The 20,429-nt window shown below is 46.3% G+C and overlaps 2 protein-coding genes and 1 long non-coding RNA gene across 7 annotated transcripts in view; 2 read left to right on the top strand and 1 right to left on the bottom strand.

Moving 5' to 3' along the window:
* NR3C2 (nuclear receptor subfamily 3 group C member 2) overlaps positions 1-11,531 on the bottom strand; it is a 193,921-nt gene extending 182,390 nt beyond the window's left edge. Inside the window, exons 1-2 of one of the 5 annotated variants that reach the window (XM_048305185.1) lie at positions 11,463-11,531; positions 4,233-5,997 (exon numbers count right to left, since the gene is read on the bottom strand). In XM_048305185.1, coding sequence (XP_048161142.1) covers positions 4,233-5,995 — 1,763 coding nt within the window. In that variant the 5' untranslated portion in view covers positions 5,996-5,997; positions 11,463-11,531. Of the gene's footprint in view, positions 1-4,232; positions 6,011-9,171; positions 9,236-10,407; positions 10,494-10,802; positions 10,890-11,462 lie in introns of those variants that run through there. The other 4 variants (XM_048305183.1, XM_048305186.1, XM_048305184.1 and 1 more) reach the window with 4 other exon arrangements.
* Positions 9,777-20,429, top strand: part of LOC125326656 — a 40,506-nt gene continuing 29,853 nt past the window's right edge. The window contains exons 1-2 of the mRNA XM_048305115.1: positions 9,777-9,780; positions 10,290-10,894. Of these exons, the coding sequence (XP_048161072.1) occupies positions 9,777-9,780; positions 10,290-10,894 (609 nt within the window). The remainder of the gene's footprint in view (positions 9,781-10,289; positions 10,895-20,429) is intronic.
* LOC125326738 lies at positions 10,961-17,862 on the top strand. The gene is made up of 2 exons (XR_007203971.1): positions 10,961-11,047; positions 12,471-17,862. It is a non-coding gene; the product is annotated as an uncharacterized LOC125326738 (long non-coding RNA).

Genomic DNA, 20,429 nt, shown 5'->3' on the forward strand with positions numbered 1-20,429 from the left:
TTAGATAATATTTAACATAAAAGTTTATTTACAAAAATACTTGCAATAGCCTGAAATCAGATTTTAACCAGAATCAATTCAAGCCAGTAAAGGCTACAGGTAAATCAAGACCATGTTGATGGGTTGCTTTCTGGTTTTGAGTTGGGTGGGATGGGATTTTTTGGGGTTTTTTCAAGTAGGGTCTAAGAAATAAATACTGACACACGTGAAATGCTCAGGAACAGACACGTATAAGTCGTCCCTAAAATGCTATCAAACGTCAACGATCAAAAATTTCTTGAAACACAATTATAGATAAACATATGCAATTCATATTAAAACACTAAACTTTCTGAATAACACCACATCAAACTTAGTGAATTCTTCCCACACTGGATTACACCAGTGGAATTGCCAGGAAGAAATGACAGTAGGAGTATCAGCCCTCTGTTTCCACCACAACCACTGAGAAAAGCGAGTGTGTGTGTGTACATACATGAGTTAATACGGAAATTAGAGGGAAAATGCACATTTGCAGAAGAAGCTTTAGGTAAGAGCTAATGCAGCAGAATGGTCATCCTCCTCAATTGTCGCTGTTCTTTTAAGCAACCATGACATTTTTCCTAGGCCACTTTGAAAATCACATAATTGGCATGATCATGGGGCTTAGGCTAGCACCCCAATTCGGAAGAGCACTGATTGCCTTAAAGTGAAATCATATCTGGATTCTTAGTGTAGGTTTTCATCAATGACATCACACAATTGCACACACCTTCTTTTTCAAGCCCACTTAGCTATCATTTAGTTTAGAAACCAGTATTTCTTAGAAATGCTATTTGTGGAGGGAGGAATCTATACACAGACAGACAAGTATGATTCACCCTTTATTAAAAATTACAAATGTAAAATCTTTCAAAAACAAAGACGTGTTCTGCATGCATATTAGCAGAAGAAAAATATTTATAAGGAAATAAGGGAATTTGGTTTTGCTTAAGAGGCTCTCATTCCCCAAACACCACAAGCTGCAATGTTATAAAAAAGTTACTGCCAACTAACTTAAAAAGAACCATAACTGTGCACATCTAATAAAAGTAACTGAAGGAGAAAAGGAGAAGTGTTGTAGTTGGCAGTGGGTGATTGGAACAATCAACAAGGTAGCAAGGCATTTTAAATGTTTCAACTATGGTTATTAAACACTATCACCAAGTGCAACTGATTTAAGAAAGGAGACACTCTAATATGAAAAAAAAAAATTACAGAAATATTCTAAAGATACATTATCAATGTAAAAAGTCAAAGTCATCTTCTTTTGGCCACCCACTCCTTTTCACCATGTAGGCTGCAAGTCTGAAGCAATTCAGAAAGGGCATGACATCAGGGTTCAGAAAATAATGCTGCTAAAACAAGACATATTCCATGATGGTCATCTACTGGCTTTAGAGAACCATACAGCCTGTTTTTTCCCTTCACCTTTTTCTTTGCTTGCAGCCATTTATACCGCAAGCTAAGTACCCCTGAAAAAAAGAGGAAGACTTAGAATACCAGAAACTTTAATATATTGCAAAATTCGAAGGGTTAATCACATGCTGTAAAACTCTGAAAAATGTGTGATGCCTGATACGGTTGACACATCAGAAAAAAAAACCTGACTGGAAATAGCAAGGATCTGGTTTAGATGTAGAGGACAGGTGTGATGCTGCTGTTCTGATGACATGAGAAGAGGTATTTTGCAATCCCCATACAACACAGATATGGGACAGCTGAAACCAACCTTGGGATGTTGGGGCTGGCATGGTTTTAAGCTACGTGTGTTTTATTACAACATTTCAGAGCACCAACTAATTTGAGTATGATTTCCTCTGTTATAGCTGCAAGACAGCACAGAAATGAAGAGAAAAATAAAGATCAGTCTGAGGTTTGATAGCAAGGCTGAACTTTTACATGCATGACATCTTATGTTGAGTCTTTATGACTTGTCTCACCAGCAGACAAATAATCTCAGCAGGCACCTCCGCACTCAAATCTGCACTGCTAAAATGATCTCTATATGAATTTACCTTGAAAATTTTAAGGGCTTTGCACAGGTCCCTGGCTGCACCTGTTGGCATAGAGCCATCGCCAAGCAGATTAAGAGCAATATTTAGTTAAATAATGGGGTTGAGTTAGGAGATCTGAAGTGATGACACATATCCTAATCTGGAGTACAGATCAGGATGCCTGGAGTGTCGCAACCCTGCAGATCTCCATCACCTGAACAGAATTCTGTATGCAACAGCTCTGAGCACTAAACATTTAAGGATTTCTGGATTCTTAGTGTAGGTTTTCATCAATGACATCACACAATTGCACACACGTAGCTGCAAAGTGGCAGCTACACTCACCTGCACATCCTACAGAGATACCAGCTTAGAGAACAAAGACAGGAAAGTGCACCCAGCCTATGTCATCATCAAGTCTGATTACATTTACCGACCTAGAGCTACCATGGACTAATGTCAGATCAGAAGATTCCTTTAAAAGCCTCACGAGAAACTGCTACTCCAAACACAACTATTGATGGCAACCATGCTCCTACCTGCATTATCTCCCTGTTTATTGTGCCTGCCCCTGCAATGGATGACAGCCTTTACTCAGCGCAAGCATTCAGTCACACAAGAGCTCCCACAGCTGGCAGGAGCTACCTGTCCAAGCAACAGTGCTCAACCACAAAGTAAAATATTGGATCTTTATATTCAGGCATTCCATCAGTCTTCTGGTGAACTTTTCTCACTATATAAATAATGCAATTTATGAAAATTTAATCAGGTAAAATAACTAGAAAACAGTACCTCCATCTTCCTTAATCCAAGAAAGTACATTTAAGCCAAGACTGGATGATAACAAATAACCAGCTACATGCAAAGTTCAGCATGATGATGGGATACAGCCCTTCCAAGCTGAGTGTATTAAAAAGTGCAATTTTTTTCGAGACCATATTGGAAATGGCCAAAGAAAAAGTGAAATACAGCCTACAAAATGATAGGGAGATTGTAGCAGTGCTGGACAGAACTGAGAAAAAAATGAAAACCGTAGAAGTCTTTTTTTTTTCTTTTCTCCTTATGGGTAGATAGGCTGATTTCCCTCCTGAAAAGCACCATTATTTTAGATATTATGTTTTTCACTGCAACGCTATTTTCAGAAATCTGTAGTATCATACAAATATGGAAAACACCACGCATCCTACTCACCCTACTCCAAGAATAAAGCAGATGCTTCATTCACCGAGGGCAGCTGCGTAGCTCGTGATGAGCAAAAAAAAAAATACTTCAGAAAGGTAAATGCCACTCTGTTACTGGCTATTTGAGCTTTAGCACAAGCCTTTGGTGTGCCTGCTGGACACGTGGATATGCTATGCAACCACTGTAACTCACTCATGTTGTCAGAGGCACTTCATAACTCATACTATTGGCTCTGAAACTAGATGGTTTAGGAAAGTAAGCATCCCTCATGAGATACACACAGACACCTGCTTGAAGAAGGATGTGCTGCTGTGGATCAGCCAAGAAACCCAAATTCAGATGACACTTGCTTATTTCTCTTCCACCAAAAGTGAGGAGATCAGTTTATCCATTTCTCCCTTTCGAATGCATCAGCCCTCCTGATTTAACAGCCCTCCTCCTTCTGGAGGCATTTTTCTATATATACAAACCAAATGTTCCTACAGTTAAAATACAGAAATAATATGTTGCCACAGGCTTATAACATTTAGTTTTTTAAACTTAACCAGTTACAGTCCAGTGCAGTCATAGAACCGTGCTTCTTCACAAAAACAGATTCCTGACACTATTGTTTTCTTATCCTCGTCTCAACATTTCATCTGAGGAACAACATATTCAAGCACTAGCTAAGAAAGAATAACCATTATAGGACACAAGAGAGCAATTTTACTAAGCTCTCATTATGGGAAAAACAACATTTGTAGTAGTAAGAGCTCATAAACATACTAAAGCTATACCTTCAAACCTAATAATAACAGAATATAATATGTTCTTCTTAAATATTAAAGCCAGCACTTTGTTTTTATTAAAGGCAGAGTAAAATACAGCAAGATAGCAACAAATCTAATAATAACTGAAATTCAAACAAAGAATTACGCATCAGACTGAGAAATACCACCCTGGTCCTCATTTTAATTCATGCCTTGTTTGTTTAATGCAGGGGAAGAAAGAAAAAAATGAGGAGACAAAAAAAAAAGTAGTAATTTTCCAGCTCACCTGGACACGTTTTCTGGAATGTACTCTAGAACTGGATACCCATCACTTCTTCTGGATGCCAACTCTGAATGCGACTTCCAGGTCTCCATGAGCGTGCTGACAGCAGGGAAGGAGCTCAAGTGCTGAAATGTCTGCTCTCGAGCAACCGGCCGCGACAAGGATATCGTGCCCTGGGCACCGATCCTGTAGTGAAATGACTGTCCACCTGAATTTACACCCACAATGGCAGAGGATGGTATACTGTTCTCTTGGTAATAGCTGCCATCATCAGGCTCCTGCTTAATCCCCACACGTAGGCCCGGATTTGGAAAACCACTACCTTCACAACTGCCATCAAATGAAGAAACAGGTGGTCCTAAAATCCCAGAAAGAGAGTAATAGTCTTTGTCATCCATAAAAGAAAAATATGAGCCATCTGTAAATGGGAAAGGATTTACTGTTTGATTCCCTTTAAAGGAGGCACCAGAACAAGGATGTTTGGCCGACTCTTGCTTCACTGGTACTGAAAAGGGGGAATCGGAGTTTATTTTGCTGCTGCTGTCACCGATGCAGGCGCTGCCGAAGGACCCATCTGGCTCAGGCTTTATGAACTGAACAAGGTTCATCTGGCTGTTGTTGGAGATGGCGTTCTCCATTTCCTCCATCTTAGGAAACGTGAGCTCTTGAGCACTCTTGTCTTTTGTTTCTGGACTAGGAACGGTATCTTGGCTTCTGCTAGGTCCCGCTGGCGTGCCAGAAGGCGGGAACCCTATGGAGTTGTTTACGGGGCTACAGATGGATGATCCCACAGTGCTAACCGCTGGACTAGAACGAGTGGACCTATTATTGGCATTGGAAGGGCTGGCAATGGAGCTCCTGGAGTTCAGGTTTGCAGGACTGGACACAGAAGATCGCATAGTGATATTATTGGGACTCGAGACGGGAGATTTCACACTGCAGTGACTGGGAGGACTGGAAATCGGCGACTTCATGCTACTGATAGGGCTGGAAAGCGGAGAGCCGACGTTGCTGACGTGCGCAGGGCTGTGCAACATGGAGCCCCGGTTCTCAACGTTCGGCGAGCGCGACAGAGGGGTGCCCTGCCCGATGGGGCTGTGCATGGCAAAGTTCCCAAAGCTAGCGGTAGTTGAGGACACGGAGTTAATGCCCGCAGGACTACATACAGAGGAGGCCATGTTCTGAGGGCTGCAGCCTGAGGGGCTTTTCTCTTGACACATGATAGGGCTTTTGACAATCGCGTGCATGGCACCACCGTTCACAGCGTTTCCAGAGTCCGACATCAAAGACCTCAAGGGCCTGCTGGCGCTGTGGAGGGGAGAGGAGCAATGGCCGTTCTCCTTGTAGAGCTTCACCAGCTGCTCCACGTTCTGGTAGATCTTTCCCGGGCTCCCCTGGTTCTGCTGATCATAGTGGTAATCAGCGTCTCGTATCGAATCCATATATAAACCCATGGATTCAGCCACCGTTGCTGACAGTTCCTTGGACTCCGTTTCGGTTTTGATGTCAGAGGGCAGAAGACCAGGCTGGCTGTTGTCTTGCTGCAGGCAGGAGAGTAGCTCAGGTTTTTCTTTGCTGTTTCCTTGAGCACTGCTGTTCACGAAAGTGCTGGCGGCGCAGCTTACATTTACAATCTCCATGTAGTTACTGTCATCAGTCTGCTCTCCAGCACCTATGGAAGAATACTCCACAGACTGAGAAACTTGACCCCACCGTCTCTCCATATCTAAGCCTTCTGGGTAGCTGTGGTATCCTTTTGTCTCCATAACTAGCAAAGACATATATAAAAAAGTAAAATTAATGACAGGACAGTGTGACTTCCTAAGGAAATTTCCTAATTTCCTAAGGAAACAAGGCGTATCCGCTCTCTCTGTCTATCCTCCTCTCTCTCTCTGCCTGCCAGTCCCATTTCCCTGCCCCATCCATCATCTCTCAACCATTTGTCCAATTTCAATCAAACCAAGGGAAAAGGTCTCATGGATATGACAGCCTCATGGATTCAGGGAGAAAACGGCTCAGCAGTTAGGAAACACCCAAATTTTTGCTCCCAGCTTTGCCCCAAAAGGCCTGGCAATGTCAGCACAACCACCCACCCTCCCCGGCCACAGCCCCATGGCCAGTGCCAGCTGTATTGGGGCTGTCCCTCACCCAGGGACCTGGAAGGAAAAAGGGAAGGGGGAGTAAGGAAGGAGGGGATCCAGAGAGGTCCTGAAAGGACATGCTGGTGGTAGGCAGGATGCAAACCCTGTGGAAATTGCTCATTACAGGTCTGCTCCTCCAAGGACCTTCCACTGCCATGTTACAAGGACAGCAAAGCAAGGGAGGCTGCTGTTTTAAGGGGGTTTCTCTTCATCATCCTCACCCCCCAGTGTAACACAGGATGCTTTAGAAGGAACCAGCGGTTCTGAAGGGCTGGGAGCTGACTTGCCCCTTCCCAGCTGTACAAACCTCTTGTACAACCACCCAAGGAGACACGAAGGCATGGGGAGAGAAGTAGGACAGAAGCTCAGTAGGAAACATTTCTGCCACAGAGGAAGGGGATCAGACTAGGTGGGAATGCATGGCTATTAAATGGATCCATAATTCAGCCAATTCTGCAAACCTCCATGGCAGCCAGCAAGAGGAATATATAAAGAAAAGTAAACCTTATTCTAAAACGGACCCTAAAAAAACTCCTCCTATCCCACATGCTGCTTTCTCGAGGTAGGGAGCAAAATGCGTGACCTAGTCTCCAATAAACTGAAAACCACATGTAAGTAACAAGAATTTCTAATTTTTTAAGGATTTGGCTCATAGTATCATTAGAACTGCAGAAACTCAAGTGCCAACAGTTACAATATCAATATTATGCAAATATTTTTTCCTTTCAGAATGTATTTATTTTCCAATATTTAATTTAGTGTTTAGCCCTTTTACTTAACACTACTTAACCACGCTATCTTAAGCAAAATTATAAAAACAAAACAAAAAAACTGTAAAATGAATGACTTGAATACTTCTTTGCCCTTACTTAGTTGGAACTATAGCTCTATGCCTACAATCCCCTGAAGCACAAATTTTATTAGAACCTAGAATTATGTGTCTCACATCATCATGTATATCAAATCACATTCCTATAGCCTAAAATTTTCAGACAGAAGTGTCTAATTCCACATAAAGTCACTCCCAGATAATCACCTACCCCTGATTTAAGTGCTGACCAAGCCTAATTCCTAGAGAAATCAATTGCAGCTGTGAGTGACCCGCATTTCTGAAAACTAGGAAACTTAGTTAAGGCTTAAAATTAGGATGTAAGTTAAAATTAACCTCAGAAACACCAGCAGAACCACTGCATACCAGGAAATCTCTGTTACAGGCCTAACATTACACCAGTGTTTGAGCTTTGTAGTGACTTCTCCCACAGCAGTAAAATTCAAACTTCATATAAAATCAGTAGGCAAGCATACTCTAAAACTTCAGCGAATAAAAATCTGGGTCACACAAAGGAAAAGAAATTAGAAAATGCCCTGATCCTGCACTTGCAAAGGCTGGTAAATATATCTGAGAGGATCAAAAAGCAGCAGACATTATTTGTGGCCTGATACAAGTTCAGTTTAAAATGACAGATATAAATTAAGGGAGAATGCAGCAGCAAACAGATTTTTTCGGAGCGCTGGTTTCTGTCACCTCCAAGCGCCTCAGTGGATACCAGAACCAAATTAATCATCTCAGGGGTTACTGGGAGCGTTGGGGTTTGGTTTTGTTCTTTTAGGGAGAACTTACTATAGCCTGACTAGCATCTTTATACACGGAATCCACACTTCACCTACTGCACACACATGCCTTTTTACTAACTTTAACTAAACAAATCTGACGCGGGCTAAAACGTCCACAACTAAAGCTCAGCAGTGTTACCTATCAGAACCAAGATCACCTCTATCTGATACTTTACAACATAAGACATATTGCGAGCACAGCAGCTTCTCCAAACTCCCTCCCCGAAGAATTACCCAGACACTGCGAGTTGTGTATTTCACCCCAAACACATCAACAAACACAGCCCTCTCTCCGCAGCACAAATCTCCGATCAATCAGGCATTAAACCAGTCTCGCAGCAACAGCCAAATAAAAAATCAAATGGTACCTGGTATCCCTGCAACCAAAAGGTCACCTAGATACGGGAAAATCTGAAGTAAACCCAGGTTCATAAAAAAAAAAAATAAAATAAACTGGTGGCTCAAGCGACCACCCACTTCTTAATTCTCGGTGTTTGTAAATGAAATTTTCTTTAAGTTTCACTGTCTGCCAGCCACCTCGTTGACACAAGACTGCCCAGGGGACCAGAGTTTCATGGCTAGGCTGGGGTTTCCCCCCCTTTTCTCCAGAGCGGCGAAGCGGCGCGGGCAGCCCCGGCACCGTCGCTGCCCCGGCACGGCCGCCCACGGACCCGAGCGGAGCCGGGCGCGGGTCCTCCCCTGTCCCCGCGGGTTAACACCCACGGAGGCAGCGCGCACGCTGATTTCCCTATTTACCGTACGCTGTGAGGAGCATCACCGCAGCTCCCAGGCAGCAGCCACCACTTTGCACCCCTACCCCCCACCCCCCCGCCGCCTGTCCACTTTCCCGCAGGTGCAGTCCGGGTTGTCACGCGTGGGGGAGCCCGCCAGTGCCCGGGGGCTCGCCCCCTACCTTCCCTCCCTCCCAGGAGCCCGCGGGGGAGGGGGGACCCGAGAGCCCAAACCCACTTTCGGCCGAGCCCGCCCCGCCGGCCCCCTCCGGCCGCCCACCCCGCGAGCGACGCAGAAAAGCGTTTTTTCCCGTGCAAATGCCGCTCCCCAGCCTTCACGGCGGGGAGGCTCCGGGCCCCGCTGCCGAGCCCGCCGGCTCCCGCCACACCCCGCCAGCCGCCCCTCCCGCCGCGGGTCGGGGAGCGGAGCGGTGCCCCCCGGCCCAGCCCCGGTACCTGTTGCGGCGGGGCGCGTCCCCGAGCCCCCGCGGCGCGGAGCGGAGCGCAGGGCGGCGCGGAGCGGCAGGGCGGGCAGCGCGGCTCCCCCGCCTCCCCGCCCGAGGTGCGCCGCGCCGCCCGGTGACACGGAGCGGCACCCGGGAGGGGACGGGAAAAGGTGCCAAGTCCTTTAAAAACATGTCACATGCCCACATAAAGTTCAAGTTTACGTCCCGCCCGCCGCCCGCCTCGATTGGCGGGCGCGCCGCGGAGCGCCGCGCGGCCGGGGCCAGGCCGGCGCGGCATTGGCTGCGCCGCGCCGTCAGTCACCCGCCGGGCGACATGACTGATACAAAGTTGCTGCGACACAGCCTGGGAAACGCATCTCCTTAAAGCCGCAGGGACCGCGCGGCCCCGTGCTCCGCCCGCCCGCCCTTCCGCGGGGTCCCCGCCCGCCGCCCCGGGGACCCCCGGCGAGGCCGGCGGCGCGGCAGCCCCGGGCCCCCCGCGCACAGGTGAGGTGCGCGGGGCGCGGCCGCCCCCGCCCGGTGCCCGCGCCGCGCCGGCGGCAGGGCCGGGCATCGCCTCCCCGCCGGCCCGGGGTTTCCGCCTGTCAGCGGCGCATGAGTGCGCACCGTGCCGATGCAGAGGTGATTTAACCAGAGAAATTTAAAAAAATAAAAACAATGGGGGGGGGGGGGGGGGGGGTGTGTGTGAAGAAAACAGAAAAATGTAAAAAAAAAAAAAAAAGCGGAGGAGCGACAGCGGCGGAGCGCAGGAGGGTTCAAGGACTCGTCCTCCGCTCCCCGCCGGGCTGGCTCCGCTCCGCGGCAGCCGCGCATCCCGCCGGGCGCCCCGCCCGCTGCCTCCCCCCACCCAGGGCCAGCCAGGGGAGCCGCCGGAACGACCCCTGGCCCCGGGGTTGCTGCCACCCCCCCATTCCCCAGTGTCCCCCTGGGTGCCTGCGTCCCGGCTGCAGGAATACCCTTTTCCCAGACAAACCGAAAAAAAAAAAAAAAAAAGAAGGAAAAAGCCGCCGAGCAAACTTTCAGGCGATGCGCTCCCAACTCGCTCTCTAAATACCGCCCCCCAGCCCCCGGTCAGCGGCCCCTGAGAGCCCCGCTCCCGGCCCCCAGGTGCGCTCACGGCCCGGCGGGGACAGCTCCGTGGCCCCTCAAGGGTGACAGCGGTGCCTCTGGGAGCGGGGCGGGGGGCTGAGCCCGTCGGGCAGCGGCAGCGCCGGGCACCGCGCACCTTCTCCCGCAATCGCCCGTGCGCGCCCGCAGGGACCCCGCGTGTGCTGCGGGTTTGCGTTCCAGAGTCACGGCGAAAGCGCCAACATCCCCAGGATTTGGGGTGTCACGTGCTCCTCTCGTTTTCCTATTCTGCCAAATATCGACCCACACTCACGGGCCGAGGCGGCGGCTCCCAGCGCCCGCGGCGCGACCCGCGGAGGAGCAGCCGCCACCGCCGCCGCGCTTCCCCGCGGGCGCTGGCGAGCAATGGACGCGTCCTTCCCGCGAAGTTTTCACGGATGGGGACGGGACTAGCCGTGACCTGGATACGCCGGCCGGTGTATTGGACACCCGCCCCGCTACCCCCTGCGCCGCTGCTCGCCCCGCGCAAAGCTCCGCGCTACACTCACTCACCTCCCCTACGACATGGTGGCGCGGCGGGGGGAGGAGGCGCGGCCCCCGGCTACTGGCAGCGAACCATCCGGGATCCCGCACCGCCACCCAGGGTAAAAAAAAAAAAAAAAAAAAAAAAAGTACGCGGAGGAAGCACCGGGAGCGCGGCCGGGCGGCGGGAGGGAGCTGCGGCGGTGGCAGGCGGCGGGGTGCCTGCGGCGCGGCTCGGCTCGGCTCGGCGGACAGCTCCCACCATGGACGCCTAGGTGGGTGGGTGTTCCCGCGGGTCACACCCTCGCCCGCCGGCGGAGGGGAACGGGGGGTGGATCCAGCACCGGTGGCGGAGGAAGGGAGATTTTGGGGGTGGGGGAGAAGAGAAGAGGGGGTGGAGAAGGAGAGAGAGAGACACCCTCCAAAAAAAAAAAAAAAATCAAAAAACAAACCCGAAAAAAAAAAAATAAACTTATGTCATTCCAGGTAAAACTCCCATCTGCGCCACCAAGGAAGAGGAGGGAGGAGAGTGGCGAGGGTGTAAACTTTTTCCTCCCCCCCCCCCGCCCCCTCCGGTGCCGCCCGGCCCCTCGCAGCGCCCGGCGGCTGCGGCGCCCCCACCGCCCCCTCCCGCACCGCCCGCCCCGGCGGCTCCCGGCGGCTCCCGGCGCCGCGGGGTTTCTCACGCACGGAGCCCGCCGCCGCCGCCGCCGCGGTTCCTGGTTCGCGGAGCCGCCGGAGGAAGGGAAGGAGGGCGGGCGGCGGGGGAGGAGGAGTGTCTCCCCGTGCCCTTCCCCAGGCGGAGCGTCTCTCCCGGCCCTGGCGGCGGCGGCGGCGGCGGAACACCCCTCCCCTCCCCGCTCCGACCGCCCCGCTCGGCCCCCGGGCGGGCTGCGGGGAGCGGAGCGCCCCTGAACGGGATTGCGGGAGGAGGCTGCGCCCCCCCGCCGGGCCTGCGCCTTCCATCCTCCTGTCCCCGCCGCTGCCAGGCGGGGGGAGCCGGTCCCCGCTGCCCCCCGGCGTGCCCTTGGGTCCCGGGGTACGGGCAAGGAGCAGGAGCATCCGCGCCGCACTCGCGGGGCTGCGGTGGGGCAAACCCGCCCCGATTCCAGACATTAACAGAAAAATCGGTGCCAACAGCGATGCTGGTTTTAAATTAATATTTCACATGTGGCTAAGGTCTTTTAGAACTGATTATGTTTGAGTTCAGGGCATTAAATGTCTCTTCATTTAAACATCTTTAGGAAAAAATTAGGCATTGGAGGAAGGAGAAAGTTGGCCCTATTCTAGTAGCCTCGATGCAAGTCTTTAAACGTGGGAAAGGGCTGCTCGCCGGGAATTTTACCTGTGCCGAAGTCTGTAGGATTGGGGCCTTGGAAAAGGCGATATTTTATCAGCTGTTGTTTGCATCCGTCAAAGTTTGTGGGTAACTTGATAAATGTTAAACGGGGAAGCAGAAAGTGCTGGTGAGGCCAGACGCGGCGATAACGGCACATTCAATAGCTTAATTTCACAATTAGTTTACTGTATTATTGGAAACAAATCATATTTCACTGTGCCTACACTAGTGCTCTATTTTTAGCCATAATGTAGCTAAAAAGGAGGAACCTACTGAGATGTATTATAACATTGAATGTGAACAATTCTCTTCTCTCTCTTTTTACTCATTTCGTGTCATACATCTGGTTTGGAATACAGCTCATTTATTAATCGGACAGAACTACCGCAGATGGGCTGGAGGCTGCAATTCCAAGGCAGAGAAAAGTTCCACGCAAGTCTGCAAGGAACCTGGCAAGTCACAGCCATGCAAAAAGCACCCAACCACATAGTCTGCTCTCCCAATAACTGGCATAGCCAAAACAACTATTTTTTATTAATTTATAATTACAGTGTATTGGGCTCTTTAGTTGATTTTCAGGGCAAAGTCATAAATGAAAAAGGCATCTGAAATGCTGGGATGTAGCCTCAGTCTTTGTGTTGCATCATATTTTTTTATTGTATTTTTAAGAACAAAAAGCAGATAGAAAATAAAATTGAGGGAATATACCAATCTGCCTTATACTGCCTTAGTACCAAACATTTGATCCCCTCCCTTTCCCCTGTGATACAGACAGAGATGGCTGCTGGAAGAATAAAGCACCTTTCACAGTATGTGCAAGATGCTCACAGATTTTCCACAAATTCTGTAGAAACCTCATTTGTTTTCTGCTTGTGGTTCACAGGAGCACTTAGCTTTTTAGTGGTTGACACTATATCTATTTTTAGCAGCATTTTAACAGCTGTCACTAACAAATACGGTCCCATCTTGAACAAGGAGAGGAGTTTATCTGTTTTATTTTAAAAAAATCAAACTCTGTAATTGTCAGATTATAAAATGCAATTTGGATCTTTATCTGTGAAGAGAAAAGGCTATCTTTTCTCATTATGCCAATTCCATGGGGGGGAAAAAAAGGGGGAGAGGGATCTGTAGTGGGCTTGATAAAGTAACGAAAGGGTGTTGCAAGGTTCGGAAATAATGTTATTCAAAGGCATACAAATGTATATATAGCACATTTCAGATTCGGTTAAAAGTGGTCCTGTTTTACTGCCTTCTGCAGCTGTGTTGCGATGGGGAAGCCGCAAAGAGTCGAGTCATAGTTTTCCAAGTAGGTCAAGAGGAGCAGTGCGGACACCTCCAATGAGCAATTCTCTTCCCTCATATTAGGTTTTATTAGAGGTTAACTCATGTCAGACATATGACACTGAAAGCAGCAGACAGACAAGTGTAAGGCACTCTGTAGCAGATGTCATCTCTGTTCCTAAAGGTAGGGGCAAATTTGCTATGGATAATGCATTACAAATCAAGATAATGCTGAAACTCAGCAAGTGTCAAATTGTACCTCCTCCCATGCTTGGAAAAGCGAGGGAATTGGTATTAGGGGCTGCAGGAGCAGCGATGTAGTGTAAAAGCAGCCTACTGTACTGTCTTACTTAGAGGTCATGTGCCCTATTTTGAGAACTGAACCAAAGCGGATGAAGTTTTGAGTCGGTTCCAACTAAGTCAGCTGGGCATTTCCCACTTCTCTCCAGCTCCAGCCCAGGAATGCAGGCAATCACATGGTCACACATATTATTCCTTTACGCGACATTACTCACCGTAGATTTAATTTTTGTGCCATTTGGCTCATATGGGTTTGATTAGTTGAGATTTACACCTGGTCAGAAGTAGTTGTGTTTTGGGAAGACACTGGAAAAACATCAGGGATGACAGGTGAGAGTTTACTTTCCCTGACCAGCAGGCGTGAGTCTTCCAAGAGAAGAGTCCACAGTCTTCTCCTACTTGCCAGTTAATTGTATTGAATCTAATTTCCCAAGCCATGCTGAAAGTCTTTAGAATTCTTTACAAGGCTAAATGTAAGTAAGCATGTTTTCTGTATAGTATGTTTATGTTCTCTGAGATATCAATATTTTATCTATTTAGTCTAATTTTGAACAATTTTGTTTTCTAATTATAGATAAATCCTTTAGCTGAGCAACAGAACATGTTCCTTTTTAACCTGTATTCTTTCTTTTCTACCTGTATTTTTTCTTTTTTTTAATGCTCTTTAATGGCCCTGTTGTAACTGCAGTTGAACCACATCTAAGTATAGTACAATTGCATTTCTAATGCACACTGGCATTAGCAACCACTTGCTTGTGTAAAGGGCCAAGGCACGCTTTTAAAAACACCTATTTCCAATACATTTCAAATCACAGTTTTTATTGACTATTAGCACCGATAGTTTCATCTGCTTCAAAATAAAAACATCTCACAAGGAATCGCTTGTTGTGGATAATAGGTCTTGCAGACCGTGGTAGGACAAACAAAGCATAAGGAATGATACATGGGCACTACTTTGTATTTTCTGAAGCTTTAATATTGCCACATATGTTTATATTGTTTATAGTCAGCTTCTTTCTTGTTTACTCTTGCACTATTACTTGTAAGAAAATGCAATTTGTAAAAAAATTGTAACTGCCACAGAATGCAGCCTTATCTCGATATTAATGAATTCCCAAGCAATAAAAGGTAGTGGCAGCTAATTGTATCTTAATATTTATCTACTACCTACTGGCGTTTTTACAGTATCAAATGGTAACTTATGCCATAATCTGATAAAAATTTTGTAGTAACCATAATAGTACTGCACCTATGCCAAAAACCCAGACACAGTGCTTAACAGCAGTAAAAAGAGCAAATAGCACCCTCCAGCACTTAATAAACATATCAAATGCAAATTGGAGGAAATTATTTAATCAGTCTATAGGCTAGTTAATTTTGATGATTATTCACAGTTCTAGTAGCAATACTTTAAGTGTGGAATAAGTTAGTACCGAAATTGTCATGACACCAAGGTCATAAGCAGAATTTGAAACTTGCTGCTTAGAGGAAATTATCTTCCTGATTGAATGAAGGTGCAGCTTTAAAGCTCCTACAGCAAAAGGAGAATTCTTATGTAATTTTCCAGATTCTTCTATAGCCCTGAAATTGCCTGCTCTCAGATATTATGCAATGAGAGATGGTTTGGTATTAACCTGCATGATCATACTCATATTGAGACTTGAAAAACCTTTGTTTTCTAAATTTTTTAAAATCTGTATTTCCTGGAGAAGAACGATTTCAGCTGGACCCTCCCCAAAGCGTACAGTGAAGAATGGACTGAGGAGAGCAACGCTGTGAAGCTGAGAGAATGAGCAAGAAGCATGTGCAAGACAGAAAAGGAAAAAAAAATCTATTGATTTTGGTGGAAGTTGCACTGCTTTCCTAAATAGATGTATTTTGTTGATTTTGTTTATATATTAAATGCTCGTTTCCTATGTAGGCTATGATCCAGCTCAAGGAGTTCATTCAGTGTGTCCCCTGGGCCCACACTGGGCAATTGATCCTGCACAACATGGAGAGTTGGTCCTTATCAGATGCATGTTGATTTACACAGATTTGGTTAAGAAAGGAACATATTTGTCACAAGGAACCATAAGTCAGTGTTCTGAGGATGTGTCCTGGCTTTGGAGATCAAGGTCACACCAGAATTTGTCTGGCCTAGACGAAACAGCTGGTAATGAAAAGTCATGCATTCCAGCATTTTCCCACCAGTACTTGGCCCACAAGCCAGGGTGACAGAAATTTTGACACGTTGGGAGCATCTGTCCCTAATGGCCCCAAACATGTGCAAATACACAGCATGATTCACAGGTGGGAGTAGATATCCTCACCAGCCCTATTGCCTGGCTATGGTTCATTCTCTTTTGGTTTAAGTGAGAGTCACTCAGCTTGGCTTCCACAAAGGGTGCTGTCTCTGTCAGCACTTGTGCAGTCCTGGCACCTGCAGCATCCAAGTACCACACGGGTCCATTTCTTCTGAGCTCTGGAAAGAGGAGCAGCACTATCACCATTTTATAGGCAGGGAGTGGAGGAGCAAAGAGATTGCAGGATTTATTTCAGGCCACTAAGAGGGTTACAAAGTACAAAGCTCAGTAGTTCCCAAATCACAGATCACTGCCTTCCATTGCAGGACCAGATTTCCTTTTCAGCCGCGGCCTTCACAAGAATGCTGCCTGAGCATGAGTGATGTAGAGTTAAAACACTTTTGGTTGTTTTGGACTGGGGAAGGAAAACATGCCGTGCTCTGTTTGAATGGGTTCAGTATTGAAGTGAATTTTAGAAGCCCCATATTGTTGGGGCTTTTACTCTATGGATTATCAGCAGCCACTGAAGATTGATGTTACCTTCCTTGCCTGCTTCAATGAACCTGGTTGGAATAGTCACATTCCATGAATGTGCAAGAATTTCTGGCATGAATTCTTGTACATGCACATTTGCATTTTGGCTTCTGTGCATGCTGTTCATGCACTCACCACTTTAAACTCTGCTTTTCATGAGTAATTCTGACAAAAAAATTAATTCCTTCATATATACACATAAAGCAAGTACGTAAGAGGCCAAACGAAAGTAATTTCATAAGTTTTTTCTTTATTTATTCATTTTACATTCCATTCTCAGCCCTGGCTAGACAGTCACAGAGTAGAAATTATGTACCCCTCTCAAGATTTCAAAAGGAAGACCAGCCAGGACTCAAAGGAAATCGTTCAAGAGCCAAAGCTGGTCCAGGGCAGGACTCACAGAGGGTTTAGCAAACAAGAATTTCTCCTGGCATGGTTCATTTATGTCCTCTATGCATGACTTAAAATTGAAAACATGAGCCTATCAGAAATCTTTTGTATTCAACAGCTGCATGGAAGACATGACTACTTCCAAATGTAAGAGCAGGTATTGATCCTTTTAATCTGGGTACTTTAGTCCTGCTCTAGGCAGACGACACCTGTCCCTGTGATGCTAGTCCTGCAAGACTTTTCAAGTCCTAACCATTACTCTTTTCTATAAGAGGAGTGCATAAGACAACTGGAAGGAAGCACAGCACAGTTAAGGAATGAGGGGTGCTGAGCTGTATTTGCATTATTTACATTACTTTTATATAACCACACCAATAGTGATTGTAACATGATTTACACTATCAGGAGAGAAAGAATTAGACTTTCTTTTACTGGGAATCATTAAAACAATGAATACATAAAGTAGGCAGTACACTGCCTGCACATTTTTCTTTCAGAGCTTGTACTGAAGGGTGTCTAAGCAAGTGCTTCCTTGTAAATCCATTGCGGAGAGCAAATGAATCCCAGAGACTGTCGCTCCTTGTTGATCGTCAGTGGGTGTAGATGCAGTAGATGTAAAGGTCTATGACTCACTGAGCTAGCTAAGGTGAAACCAGATGAGAGGAGATAATTGCACCATTATAAAAAGAATTATAACAGTTTGATTACAGAAAAAAAAAAAAGTCTTCTAATGGTGCCGTAACTCTTGGGAACTAAAATATGCGATGGGACCGAAAGTGAGGAATTCACGTCAAGGAATAGCAAAATGTCCCTTTTAATTGATCCATTTTAATCAGACATGTCAAAAAGATGATTTCAAGGATTGAAGGTGTAATTGGTCAAAACAGCCTAAGGTACTTCCCCATGCCAGTTCTGATTACCATAAAAAAGAAGAGTAATCAAAGAGAAAAATTGACAAGGGCGAGAAAGATATGAATCCAGAGATTACTGGAATACTTCATGAAAGAGATGATGCAACCTCCTGCCTTATGCATGAAAATACATACTGAGTTAAAAAATTCTCCATCTAGTTGGATAATCTGTAAATTGAAGAGTGAAAGGGAGGGGCTGCAGGTAATCCAGACTGATATGAGAAATTCTAATACTTAGGGTGATACGAAGAATGCATTTCCTTTTGACAGACAGTGAAGGGTTATTTGGTGTCACAAAGCCCAGAAAGCATGTATATAAAATGCAGAAAGTATCTGAGCAATTAAGAACAAAAAGGAAATGTGGTGTAAATTAATGGGCATCTATGACCTTTATAGAGTACATGGAACACTTGGCAGGATGGTTTTCATACCAGTAATGACATTATAAGCTGACTACGATTTAAGCTGCAAAGGCGGAACAAAGAAGACAATAAACATTTGAAGTTCACTAACAAAAGCCGGTCATTTTCTCTTTCTGTTTGGGTCTGTGTGGAGGTTCTAGTAGTGGTACATACTGAGGTGAGTAGCAATACTTGGGGAAGTACCAAGATTTGAAGCATTCCTTTGATAATTTCCTGCTAGCTCGGTGTGAGTTTGCGGCTTCAGGGGTGCAGATTGGTGGGAAGAAACTGGCAGCAGTTTTTGAGTATCACTTTAGGGGTTGTAACAGAGGGGCAACATTCACAGCTCTTACCCCAAAAGTTTATTTCCATGAAGGTGATTCAGAATTGGCAAAGACATATCAGTTCTCAGGTGGGAAGGGAACTTTATATGGCTCACATGAAGTGAGAAGGGTGTTTCTTATAACATGCCTTCACAGCCAACATTTGATTTGAGGCTCTCCAACACTATGTCCCAGTGGCCTTAGTAAAGAATAAGACATGACACTCCACTCTTGTTATGGATCAGTAGAGAGAGTAGTTCAAAGAAACCTCAGCTGGAGGTGACAGATAAGAGTCCATCAAATTCAGTCCATCCTCCTTTGCCTCTGCTTCCCCAGCTCCCTGCACCTCTGCAATAGCTGAAAGGGAGAGACTCAGACTTGCATGTTACAAATCTTATCCAAAGCACATCTGTAAATGACAGCCTCTGCCTTCAAGTGTGCTCAATGCTTACTCCTTGCTCCCTGCAGCGGTAGCCACATAATGATGCTACTTCAGAGCTTGCTAGAACAGAATATTAAATATTATTCCAGATATTGATGTGCATCATCACTATTTTTACTTGTTTGATTTAAAGTTAATAATATTCTGACATACCCCTGGTTCAGGTGAATGGATATATTTTTTTAATGGGGTTTCTATAAGAAAAAAAACGGGAGATTTTCCCCACAGCTAATGCTCACAGATGGAAATGAGCACTGTTCAAAATGGTGCTCACCACCGGAAAAGCATTGATAAGGCATCGACAGAGGCAATTGAATGCATCGCAGAAGTTACTGTCAGGCAACAACACATCCTCACAGAGCAAGGAAGCTTGTGCATTGATCCCATTAGGGGCCTTCTGCTTTCAGGGCAGTGCCACATCTGGAAACAAGAAGCTGCACCTTCTTAGGATGATGAAAAAACAAAGGGGCATTTTGGGATTGTGCTACTGAGCAGACGGATGGGGTTTCAGTTAGACTGGAAGCTATAAGGTAAATCCCACTGCTCTGGTGGGATAGGTTTTGGGGTGCATTATGGGGACAGGCAGTGACCAGACAAATGGGTGGCCCAGAGGATAAGGAGAGTCTGCTTCTCTGGATTTTCCTGTTAATATCAGTGTGGGTCCATTTGCATTCACTGTGAGCATTCATTTCTGAACAACCTATGCACAGCTGTACTGTGGATCCTCAACTCTGATTTGGGGCTGATGTATTTCAGGGTGTCTCACTCTCACCCTCACTCAGTGTGACAGATAAGTTCTGTCAGCTGAAGTGGTCCAGCCAAAAGCCATAGCCCTAGGAAGGGGGCTACAGTGGTTTTAGCCCTTCCCCGCATACCATGGGTTAAGAACTTCTCTGACATGGTGTGAAGTGGTTTCACTCAGCTCTTAGGTTGCCGGTGGCTCTGGGTGTTTTGTCGCAGGCTGGCAGGATTTCCTGAGCAGTGCAGGGGATTTCTGCTCAGGAGAATGTTTGACTGATGATGTGTTTGCAACTTCTTTGGGAATGTCCCCTCATGTGAGTGCCTTGCACCCGAGAGGCTGCAAATCTTACCCTGGCTCAGTGCTTGGCAGGTTTTCGCTGTGGTTTTCTGCCTCATCTTTAATAATATGGTCAAGTGAAACAGCCATGTGCAAATATGTATATAAATATATATATATATATAAGCACATTTAGACTGTAGCCACTCTAAAAGCAAGTAAAACAAGCTAGAGTACATACATTACAGAAATGCGTATCGGTTTATTTTACAGGCTATGTTAACTCATGAGGAGCCACACTTTGGTCCCTAACCTGGTTTCATCCCTCTCCTGGTTTCTGGAGGAAGATTAACTGTCTCTACATTGCTCTTTTTCATGCAACGTGCATATGCAAAGTTTGTTATCTTTGTTGTAGGGATATTCTGTTAAGAGC

The sequence above is a fragment of the Corvus hawaiiensis genome, chromosome 5 (assembly GCF_020740725.1).
Source record: "Corvus hawaiiensis isolate bCorHaw1 chromosome 5, bCorHaw1.pri.cur, whole genome shotgun sequence".
Lineage (NCBI taxonomy): Eukaryota > Metazoa > Chordata > Aves > Passeriformes > Corvidae > Corvus > Corvus hawaiiensis.